This window comes from Etheostoma spectabile, chromosome 2, assembly GCF_008692095.1.
Source record: "Etheostoma spectabile isolate EspeVRDwgs_2016 chromosome 2, UIUC_Espe_1.0, whole genome shotgun sequence".
Lineage (NCBI taxonomy): Eukaryota > Metazoa > Chordata > Actinopteri > Perciformes > Percidae > Etheostoma > Etheostoma spectabile.
In genome coordinates, this window is record NC_045734.1 from 21,222,132 (window position 1) to 21,234,275 (window position 12,144).

Genomic DNA, 12,144 nt, shown 5'->3' on the forward strand with positions numbered 1-12,144 from the left:
ACACACACACACACACACACACACACACACACACACACACACAGACAATACCTCCAGACTCACACGAACTGCAACTGACAAAGTGCCACCCCATGATACCATTAGAACAGTTCAAGGTCTAAACCTCGAGTCTGAGGATATACAACATGCTGCTATTCTGCACTGCGTGCGTCCGCACACACGCACACACACACGCACAGATTGCAGAAATAGAGAGGATGAAGGAAGGACAATAGTAGAATGTGACAATCACTGGGTTACCATCTAAGGATTTAAGAGAGTGACTGGCCTGAGAGAGTGAGTGTCCATTGCTGAGTTACTGACAGGCGGACATGATCTGTGGAAATGCAGTTTAAAAGCAATACAATGATCCCTAAGTGGTTGTGTATTAGGTGACTTTTAAGACACCAAGTGATTTTAAAGGTGCTGTAAGCAATGTCATGCTTGTTTTAAGCTACAACATTTGGGGTCACATACAGCAAACATCTCCTCACTATCCGCGAGCTCCCTGTCCCCAGAACACAGTGTAAAAAAAAAAAGTGGTCTCTGTAGACAGCCCAGGGTCTACAAACAGCAACAAAAACTAACTGTTCCCACCTGCACCACGAAGCATACACAGTGTTCCAGCGTTTCAACCAATAATAGTCAAGAAGGATTTGGGGGTGGGGGTGGGGGGTTAGTGTGCGGAAGCACAGAAGGGAAGGGATGGGATGAGGAGGAGGGAGGGGCAAGCTAGTCTTGTTCTGTTTGAAAATAATACGAACATCAACAAGAAGTAACGTCAGCCAACATCGCTTAGAGCACCTTTAATAAATCCAGTGAACAAAAGGGGCGCATTTGAAACAAAACCCAATTTGCCAAATTGTTTTTTAAAACTGCTGTGTTGACTGCAAATTTGTGTTAGACCTTTTTCACATTTAAGAGCAATTGTATTGTAATCTTTTAAACCGGGCTACATCAGCACTTTTGCTAACTTTCTGTCCATTCTCGCTAACTTCCCAGTAAGCAGTAAGGCTAGCTGCGCATTGCTTTTCAAACCCTTCATAACTTTGAGCTTTTTCCAGCGATCAAATGCCACACTGATGGAGGAGGATGGAGGACCTCCTCTTTGTAGCACTCTCTCTCCTGATTGGATAAAGTAGGAATGGGAAACCAAAAATTAATTCTTTGTTTACTGAACCACAGAGGGACTTGGAGGTCCACATTGATGATCAAACACTATTTCAAGAATGGCCTTCTGAATGTTGGGCCACTGTACACTGTAAATAAACTTACTGTCCTTTTAATTTTATGATACAGCTCCACACTTTTAAGGTGCATATTACACACTGCATACTGTATACACTGTATATGCGTACTCTTTAAAACATTTTGCACAGTTCAAACTTATCTAGTCTCAACTTCTTATCTTCCTTTGATGTTCTCATCACATACCTGCATAGTTAATTCATTTGTCAACAGAGGTATGACTCATCCCTGCATCTTTCATTAACTACATTAAGCAGATGTTTGAGATTTGGCAGTTAAAATAGACTTGACAAAATATACGCTCCATGTACTTCACAGTGATGGGAGACTGTTTGCCTCTACGTCATCCCTCATAATCATTACATATATCCCTTAGAATCAGTCCATTTCTAATGCAACTACTTAAAAACTACGGTGTCCTACCAACTGGCTGCATTCATGGTCAAACAAAGCTGCGTTTGCTTAGTTGTTGTTGTTGTTGTTTAAAGGAGAGTGGGGAGATGGGTATTTAGGGACTAACAAGCAGAGAATGGTTGAAAGCACGCTATCTGAGGCGAATCACTCTGCCTGCTGGGCGATCTATAGCAAAGCCTTGACCAAAGACAACCCGACAACCATAAAGCCGTGTTACACAACAAACAACATGTACAGGCCTGGGAGACAGGTGAGAGATTGAGGCAATGAATGTGATAACACAACAAGGATGAAGACAAAGCAGAGGCAGAGATGTGGAGCATGGAAGGAAAGGAGAGAAAGACAGAAGAGCTAACAGACAGTTGAGTGTTGTCAAGGGGTGTGCGGAATTAAAAAAATATTTACCTACATTTCGTAACTGTCATTTAACTTAGGGACAGATGTCTAATAAAGCTCAAGGTATTCTGAGTGTGTGACAAATCTCTGGCAAGTGGCAAATTAAAGAGGATTAAACTATTATTAACACCCTTAAAAAGTGATCTGTTCATTGATTTTGAGTGCCCACTCTGTGCAACGTAGAAAAGCTTTTTTTGCCCTGCTCTTTTGTTGGGCAGGTGCGTAGGATGTGACCAAAAGTAGCAGATCGGGGATCTTAGAAAGAGTCCCGCACACTGACCATTACAGAAGTAATAATTTATTTAGAAAATACAACGTTTCGGTCTTAGACCTTAATCCGGTAAAGTGCTCACTCTGTAACTTGCTTCAACACATTACTCCACTACTCTTTCTCCTACACAAAGCAGTAGTATGTGATTCTGACAATGTATTCCTCTCAACAAAAAGTGATTTCTCTTGATGTCCATTTTTCTGCTAAATGTACCGTGTCAAACCCGCACTGCTAGAGAAACATGCTGTTAAGGTCATCTCTTTCTGTGAGCAGGAAACTATGGGTCTATATTTCGGCAGGAAACTAGATGCCATTCTCTCCTATTCACTCCCTCAACAAAAGCTGCATGTCAATATCTCACTCGGTCACTGTTTGCCAGTCTGCAAATAGAGAGTGATGGCACCATTTAGAGCCAAGTGTGAATACACTCTGACACAAGGCCTGACAATAGAACAGACTCTCTCTGTTCTCAAGAGACCTAAGATTAGACAGTCCACAAGGAATCCCCTGCTGGAGAGATTAGTTCCATTGATGCTGCTCTTCACGGAGTATTGAGACAGAGTGTGTGTGTGTGTGTGTGTGTGTGTGTGTGTGTGTGTGTGTGTGTGTGTGTGTGTGTGTGTGTATGCTTATGAGCAGTGAATGTTGAACAAGTTGCAGACAGCCAAGTAAAATGTATTTCCATAACTTTCACCCTCTGTCCTGTGTCTGTCTAGTCTCTGCACCCTTGCACCATTTTCTAGACTTATGTAGAGAACTAGTTAGAGTTGAACAGCAACTTACCCTTCAGTTTTTCCACCACACTCTGCCCGGCTCTTTCCGCCACCTGCCCGTCCTCCCTTTGGTAATGGTCATCCAGGAATCGGGCAGTAGCTTCCGAGAGGTGGACCTTGCCCGCCACCCCCAGCTGCTCCATCAAGTTAGCCAGATTGACATCATTTGACCACACATCAAACTTGAAGCGCTTCATTCCCAGGATCCCACACAGGACGGTGCCCGTATGGACGCCGACACGCATGCTGACGGTCTCACATGTCTCCTGGCAGAACTGCTCTATGGCCTGGATCATGCCCAAGCCCATCTCTACACAGCAGTAGGCGTGATCTGGCCTAGGCTCAGGGCAGCCAGCTACACAGTAGTAGCAATCTCCCAGAGTGCTGATCTTCTCACAACAGGTTAGTTCACAGAGCCGGTCAAAACGTCCAAACAGATCATTGAGAAGGCCCACCAAGGCCGGTGCTGACTTATTGGCAGACATTCTAGTGAAACCCACAATGTCCGCAAAGAGAATGCTGACAGACTCCATACGTTTCATATTGAAAGGCCGGAAGATTATTTGTCCACGGGGGATGGAGGTCTTCTTGCGTTTGTGATTGTTATAAGGGTAATTCTTGGTGCTTGTGGCAATTTGGGCTTGTGAAGCTCCACCGCTTCCTCCACCACCCACTGAGACGGCGGAGGCTGAGCAGGCACCAGAGGAATAACGCTTGCCAGAGTTCTCACCCCCGCCCTCATCATCACCTTGTTTCATCAACTCATCTGCAACTCGCCGGGGCATGACAGAGTGGATCATACGCTCCTTCAAGGCCTTCTCCACCTCCAAGTCTTTGCCGTGCATGATAGCCTGGCCCACTTTAAGGAAGGTGCTGCGGGAACGCACCTCTGACATGATGAACAGGTGGATACCAATGACATGGGCACACAAGTGAAGCAGAGCTTTGGCCGGGCTCAGCCAGCGGAGGGTGTCTCCTTCCCAATCAGAACCTGAACCTGTTAACCCTGTCCCCCATCCAGTAGCGTCATAACTCTTTTGAAGCAAGGGCAGCCATTCTAATGCTTCAAATAGAATAGAATACAGGAGCCCTAGCATCACTGAGGCATACAGACGAACATGAAGGACACTGTATAATAACAACAGAACCTCCATGCACAGGGAAAAGGTGCCAACGGGGGAGATGCAAGGGGCTAGGGATGGTGCTACTTTGTCTGCTGAGGGATATGAGGCATTGCCACCGCCAGACCACTTCAGGTCAGTGTAGCCAGCAGTCTGTATCTGTGGAGCTAAGGTGATGGCGAAGGTGACTGCGATCAGGAGCAAGGATGTTTGGTTGTACAGCCACGTGTAGGGTTGGGTTAAGGTGAATAAAAAGAGCAGTACTAAGAGGACTAAAAAGGAGCCTGTGGGGACTAGGAAGGCCATGGGGTTGCAGCGGTCACTATTGACCCCAAAGTACACACCCCAAAGTACAGCTGCCACTGCCAGGTAAAACAGGACATAACGGAAGCGCCGCTGTGTCTGAGGAAAGCATCTCTCTTGGCACGCTTCTTCCAGGATGGGGGAGTCAAACTTGGGGTCCCAGCACTGAGCAGCAGAGCGCTCGAAAAGTGGCGGCGCCTTCCTACGCACCCTGGAAGTGGAGGTCCCAGCCGGTCTGGAGTCTGAGCTGCAGCTGGAGGATATACTGTATTTGTGGAGGTTAGGGTTAATATTACTCACAGCCCCAACGCCTCCTGCTCCCGCTCCACTGCTGGCAGCCCTCAGCGGCTCATGTTGATGCACGTGTGGCGCGCTGTTGGTAATCCGCACGGTCACAGCGCCATCCCCGCTGGAGTCGCAGCTCACTTCCGTGCCATGCATGAGAAGCTGCCGGTGGTGTTGCAGAGTGGCCATATTGACCGTTTTGACGAGAAAAAGAGGGGCGCGGGGAGATGTTAAATATTAATAATATCTTCTGATGGACCCCAGGTAATTAGACGCGGTGCGTGGACACAGTGTGCACATGTGGCACGGAGAGGAGGGAGGAGGCGGCGGTGAGAGAGTGACAGACAGGCAGACAGAGAGAGGGGGGGAGGGAGGGAGAGAGAGAGAGCAAAGGTGTTTGTTGGAACAATCACAGTGCATGAATGGTGAGCACGACACAGACGTCTTTGCTACGCACACAGCAGCCTGCACACTCACTCACACAAGACGAGCCGTTCCAGTTTCTTGAGCAGTTCATTATCCGAACCCGGGTTTGCGTCAGTACTCACATTACACGTATCCTTCTCCAAAGAGGCTCTGGGTTTGAGCCCGGCTTTCTCTCCAGCTGCGGTAAAAACACTGTCATCACTCTTTCTGCCTCCTGAATTGAGCATCCTTCTCGGAAAAGGACTGGTGATGCAACGTTGTTATGCCTTCATCAAGTCGGTGCTGACGTTACATGACTGAAAATGACCTCCTCTGGTTGTGCGCAATATTTCGATACTGCTGACATTACAGAATCAGACGGTGTCAGGAAAGAATATCCAGATTGTTCTTCATTCCGAAATAACGTTGATCGCGTGCAACAGCGTTAGGTACAGGGCTTCTTTGTATGAGATCCAGACTGTCAACAGTTGGCGTTGTGCACAGCAAGTGGCTACAAAAGTTACACTTTCCCTCTGATCCCCACAACATGCGCGACAAATGGTCAATTTACATTCCCTCTTCCCTCTTAAAAACACCTCCGCCCCCCCCAAAAAAAATTGTGTCGTGATGAACAGCTAGTAGTGCTAGAATAAAAAATTGTGGACTACATTTTCTACAAGGAAGCGTCAAACTGTAATTAAAAATATTTTCAAAAAATTAATAATTCCTCACTCAAAGGCTATTCTCGTTTCACATAAAGTGATTTACTTCATATGCTGTTAATGTTTTACGTTAATAACGCAGTCTTAAAATGTGGGCAAACTTAATTTTCTTAATTAAAAAGTGGGTGATCTGTAATTGAGGCGACTTTACCTTCCACTACATCCCTTCTCATAGGCCTACATGTCCAAAGGATTTGCATTTCTTATTCCCATGCATTCTCCTTTCATCTTTATTTCAGCGAGCCCTCGAAAATAGTCCAGACTGAGATATGTGGGAGTCCTGTCCAGTCCAAGATCCAGAGCATAAGAGGCCTGACAGGCAGGCCTATTCCCACGGATCCAGCCCCGTCCTTTCCTGAACTCCCTCTCCGGATCTCCAACGATTATTCCCCCTCTGCCTTCCAAAGAGGGGGTCGGGAGGGGTATAGCCTGCGATATTCAAAGACTCTTAATTCGAAAAGAGAAGCGCAGAAAATACCATCTGCTGGCCCGCATTAGTGTAGGTTTGCCTCTGTTGGGAGTGTCTGCAACTTGTTGCGCGCAGTTGGCAAAATATACTGCTATGAGGAACAGCCTCGGTCGGAACAGGCTGGTCTATAAATAGTGATGATCAAAACTCTTGCAATAACAACACCAACGGTGTGTAACACTGAAATTGCTTGTCATAAACTTCATCTGTGGAACAACATAAGAGCTGTATACATAAAAACGTAGTAGGCTACTTAAAAAATCACGTTGTACAATGCGTGCAAAACGTCAGCGATAGGCCCCCTCTCGTTTCCAAAAGCTCCCAAACTTTTTTTTCCCAGGCCGTGTTTCCTGCGTTTGGAGAGGAGACCCAGTTAGGAGTCTCTGGTTATTTGGAGCAGAGGCTGGGTTTCCTCCCCTCGCATTCCCCCAGAGCAAAAAAAAGGTAGAAAATCCCCAGATCAATGAAGGAAAGCCCTTGGATATATCCTCGGTGAGATTATCAAAAAGCGCCCCGCAAACGGCACTATCTCCTTATATGAACCGATTCCTTAGGTCTGGATAGCGCTAGTTTTTGCTGGCATGCTTGTGTCCAACAAACACAACACTGTGCGCTCTGGCTGTGGTGCGTCCTCTTCCGTCCGCCGCTGGTTGCCTCCCTTTTCCCTCTGATATAGCTCTCTGCTGGATTTTGGGGCTAAATAAAAACAGACCCACAGCGGGAGTTTTGCTGCTGTTTTCCGTATTATCGGGGCGAACGTAATATCTCCACTCCTGTAGCTGCCACCATATTCGCTGTGACTGGGTCGGAAATCCTCCCCCAGCTGTTGTGGCGGTACGGGTTGGTGCCTGTCAAGCAAACCACAGTTTAAAAAAAAAAAAGAAATACACGGTTTCCGGTCTTTCAAGACGGCCAATAAGATAGTTAAATAGCCCACTTCACATTGGCTTAGCTTTCAAAACTACAGAATGCAGGAAGGCTTGGGATATAATCATTTTGTTGGCTATATGGAAGAATCCTTCAAAGATGGGCAAAAGCATAATAATAATACAATAAAACATAGCCTAGCTATCTTTTAGGGTAATATTATAATAGGTCTACAAGGCTAATGAATTATTTAAAAAAAACGTTGGCCTACTTAATAACATTAAAAAATATTTATTTGAATAGGACAATGCACATTAGTCAACATTTCTGTAAATGCGCTGTTTTCAACTGCAGCCCAATAGTTACATTGGACGCGTGTCTTTATGGGGGGGGGGGAGAAACCCACGCAAACCCACGCAAACCGGGGATTGAACTCTGCAGTGCCAACTTGCTGCGAGGCCGAGGTGCTAACCACTGAACCACCGAGCTACCGTGCATTAACTCACACATCGTTGGCCTATTAGGATTTTTACTTTACATATGTTTTTATGTAGCATATTTTATAGTGTGTCAGGTGGGCAACTGCCACGCCTCTTAAGGAGACTAGCGACAGTTTTTGAGCATAGTCTACGGTCTATTCTTTCGCCTCATAGCCATCTATGTAAATAATGGACCCATTTTTCATGAGCCACATATCACCCGAAAATTCGGACACTAACATGGCTTTTACAAACGGGCAAATTTGGAGGAAAACAACTTTGTTTGAGACCTGTTTCTGTCTCAGCAACAAACTCTCGCGAGATCTGGAGACACCGAGGCAAACATCATCAACTAACGTTCGCAAGCGCCAAAGTTAACTCATTTTCGTAATGCTAAATATGGCTTGTGTAAATATCAGCTAAGTAAATATCAAGTAAATATTTATGTATATATATATATATATATAGGTTATATTTGACTGTAGAAAGTTTTAACGTTACCTAAGTGAAACACAAACAACAACGCCTTTAATTTGAAGGCGGACTCTGACCTCCGGTATCTACCTTATTGTCTCTGCCTCACTTGACGGTTAGTGGTGTGCTGGATGTCCTTCTTATAGCCTACATCCATGGTGGATGTCCAGAGTGGAGCCCGGCGTTCAAATCGCATGTAGTAGGCTAACTGACTAACCGTCTGGACTGACGTGTTATGTCGGATATTTGCGTGTTTAGGCCTACTGCCAAATTATTATCAACCCCCTATTAAAATAAACATTATTAATTACATTGCTAATCACAGGCTAGACATAACCTACAGGTGTCCTGCCACGACAGCTCTACAGAAGGTGTTCTCACCATGGCGTGTTCATGTTTTGACTCATTCCTTGAACCTGTATTATCATTACACACTTGAGTTGAGATAGACTATGTTTTCAAGTGGCCTACTGCCACATTAATAATGTTTTCAAAGTCTTTCCTATTTTCTGTAATGTAGCATAACACAGACTACACAGTAATTGGAAGGGGTATGTTGGCTAAATTTGGTGTATTACGTAACTAACCCATACCATACTTATAAGCATTATTTTTCAGGTTATTTTATTATAGGCTATTGTATTTTGCTTTACAGAGATGCATTCAGAATCAGAAAATTATTTATTGCCAAGTAACATTATCAAGGAACTTGCTTTGCTGGTTGGTGCGTACATAAACATATTATTAGGAAATAAACAATGAGAAACAAATATGTACGCCTACAATATGACTGTTTAACTTTTGGGAAAAAAGAAGGCTTAGGTGTTTCTATCTCAGGGGAATTGTTTTGAGGGGGACTAAAAATTACACAGACATTTCCACAACCCCAGTAGATTACAAAATGTAGAAAATAACGAGGTATGAAAGGAAATTGTCAGTTTGGCAACAGTTTAATCTCCAAGGCCAAGTATAATGAATGAGGAAATACCACAAGAAAGAAAGCAGGATGGTTTACTGTGCTGTGGCCTATTACACAATAAGAGTTATTAAGGGAAAATTGTGTAGAGGAAACACAAATGTATTGTTATTTATATCTAAGGCACGTTGGCTATCACATATCCGAGGTGGTATGTGCTTCATGGGCATGAATAGACACAATACTGGATTTTCTATAGACCACGCTGTACTTTCAGCTCGAGATAGTGAAGTGATGGGATTGTGAACAGCAGGTGAATAAAAATAAGTTAACAAACAGTTACAGTATAGTACAGTTTCAGTGTGTGTGTGTGTGTGTGTGTGCATGGTATGTGGGTGGCGTGTGCATGTGTGTGTGTGCTTATTGTCAAGAGCTGTGTGTCCTTTAAGAAAGCCATAATGTTTAAACTTTTAATCCAATAAAGCCAGTAAGCCACTATGCATCGTTAAAGTGTGTTTGTGTGTGAGTGCGTGTTTGTGTGTGTGTGTAAGTGGTACATGGGTGGCGTGTGCATGTGTGCGTGCTTATGGTCGAGAGCTTACAAGAGGCCTGTTTGGAGAGTTGATAGAGCTGCACTGATAAGCCTTTGTTAACATTGTGCCTTAAACCGGGAGCACGGCCTGTCTGCTAAGCAAACACAGATTATACACAATATGAGCTCCATATTTACAGCATTCACTACATATGTGCAGGTGTGTTCATGACCTGTGTCGCGTGTGTCATCCTGGTGTTGTTGATTATGTGATATTTTATTGGCCGCTGTGGGGAAATTAACTCCTTGCCTTAGAGCTCAGGGTCAGCTGCAGGACAGCTGCAGCTTTTCTTCCAAGTATTTGAGAAGCACCAGAGAGGAGACATGCTGCCAAAGGATATGGTGACAAAGCTTAACTCTGCTCATATTAAATGGTGAGTTTCCTTCTTGAATGTGTTCTACTTTTGAAAAGCCCATGTGCAGTATTACCAGCAGCATTATTTGCCATGCTAAAGTCGCTCAGTTATTCTACCACTTTGGTCTTGACGGAAATCTCTCAACAGCTATGGGATGGATTTCTATGAAATTTTGTACAGACTTTCGTGGTGCCCAGAGGATGAATCCTAATGACTTTGGTGATCCCCTGACTTTTGCTTTAGCACCCCCATGAGGTTGACATTTTTTGTTTAGAGTGAGCTGTGTGAGATATTTCTCCAATATTTTGTTTCACAACCAATTACTTTACCTGCAAAACTAATGACATTCCCATCAGCCTCAGCTGCATTTAGTGTTTAGTCTTATGTAGTAAATATTAGCTAACAGGCTAAACTGGTTTAGCCCCTAGTAGCATGGATCACCTACAGGCTAAAGGTCATGGATTCCAAGAGACATTTATACATGACTTTTTGTGTGGTTTATTTTATTTTAAAATAATGCGATTTAAACATAACCAATCTATTAGTTGAATTTAATCAGTCAAAATTAAAGACTGTCCTATACCTTCAAATCCACAGACAACTGGCATATTGTGGCCTCCAAGTGCCCAACCAAATGTCATACTCTTAAAGGTCCCATGGCATGAAATGAAATGGGACAGGTGAAATGGCAACAGGTGTAAACTGAGCCTTGGATATCCTGCTCTGCCTTTGAGAAAATGAAAGGTAAGATGGGCTGGAATCTTCCCCTTATGATCTCATAAGGGGAAATGTTACCTCCCCTTTCTCTGCCTTACCCGCCCAGAGAATTTGGCCCACCCATGACATAGAGACATTATGGCTTTCAAACGAGGAAAGTGAAAGTTGGTCAAGGCCCCCCCCCCCCTTCCTCCTCAAAAGAGGCAGTACAGACTCAGAAATGGCACATACTAAGGAAAGCTCATTGTGGGACTGGCTCTAGTGGCTGTAATTCTGCACCAAGGCTGAATTTTGGGTAAGAGACTTCAGATATGGTATTAGGGGACCACTGAGACCCATATAAAAACATCCAAAGAGCACCAAAAGTAAAACGGACCATCCACCTAATATTTAAACCCACCAAAGAAAAATGAAAAACTGGAATGAGACAGGATGTCAGAAAATGTATAATTATTTCTGATATTATTTATGTCAGAATATTTATGTCATTTAGGAAGGGAGTTTCCATATAATGTACAGATGTATCAATTTCGTTTCAGCTAAGTTGGTTTTAATTACTGTTCCTTAAAAAATAAGAAGACGCTGGAAGGAATAAACGCAGTTAAATGAAGTTAGTCAGAGACACAAAAGCAACAACACAGATGCAAAGAAAAAGATGTCATCACCACTGGAATTCATTTTCTTCTCGACATAAACGTTTGACGTGGTGGTGTGCCAAAAGGTTGTTCTAATGTGTTACTGTAAGCATTTATAACAAATGGCTGCATGCAAATACAGCTGTAGTAGTTATCTATATTTACATTTATAATGTCATGTGTTTCTACTGTCTACAGAATGCCCTGGACTGTCTGATGCTGTACTAAATCATTTAATAGTAATTTTGTTTGATTATATATTGTGAAACCTATATGACATTGTAAAAAACATGACCAAAACAACATCCTGTACATTTAAATGTGATTTTAAAGTAGACTTGAGTGAGTGATTGTCACAGTTCAGTTGGCCCTGCTGTTGGTTATATGGTTAATGTGAGATCAGTGCAAAAAGTGTTCATGGCAGCAACACCAAACTAACTTCGGACTGACCACTTTTGTTGAAACACATACACTCTTCTTGGTATACAGAATTGATTCACTGCTTTGAATGAACTCACAGAAATACAGAAACAATATTCTATCATGGCAAACTATCAGTGAGAAAAGTATAAGAATATAAAGTATAAGAATATGAATAGATTATCACTAAATGCATTAAGACAGAACTGTGTCTTTTTTAAAATGAAAGTATAAAAGTACGGTATAGTTGTTAAAACCCTTGAAGCAAAAGTGAAGATGTT

At 43.5% G+C, this 12,144-nt stretch overlaps 1 protein-coding gene across 2 annotated transcripts in view; it reads right to left on the minus strand.

Moving 5' to 3' along the window:
* LOC116706628 (adenylate cyclase 9) overlaps positions 1-7,267 on the minus strand; it is a 35,784-nt gene extending 28,517 nt beyond the window's left edge. For both annotated transcript variants that reach the window (XM_032543577.1, XM_032543570.1), the window contains exon 1: positions 3,113-7,267. In XM_032543577.1, coding sequence (XP_032399468.1) covers positions 3,113-5,000 — 1,888 coding nt within the window. In that variant the 5' untranslated portion in view covers positions 5,001-7,267. The remainder of the gene's footprint in view (positions 1-3,112) is intronic.
* Between the last annotated feature and the right edge of the window lie 4,877 nt (positions 7,268-12,144).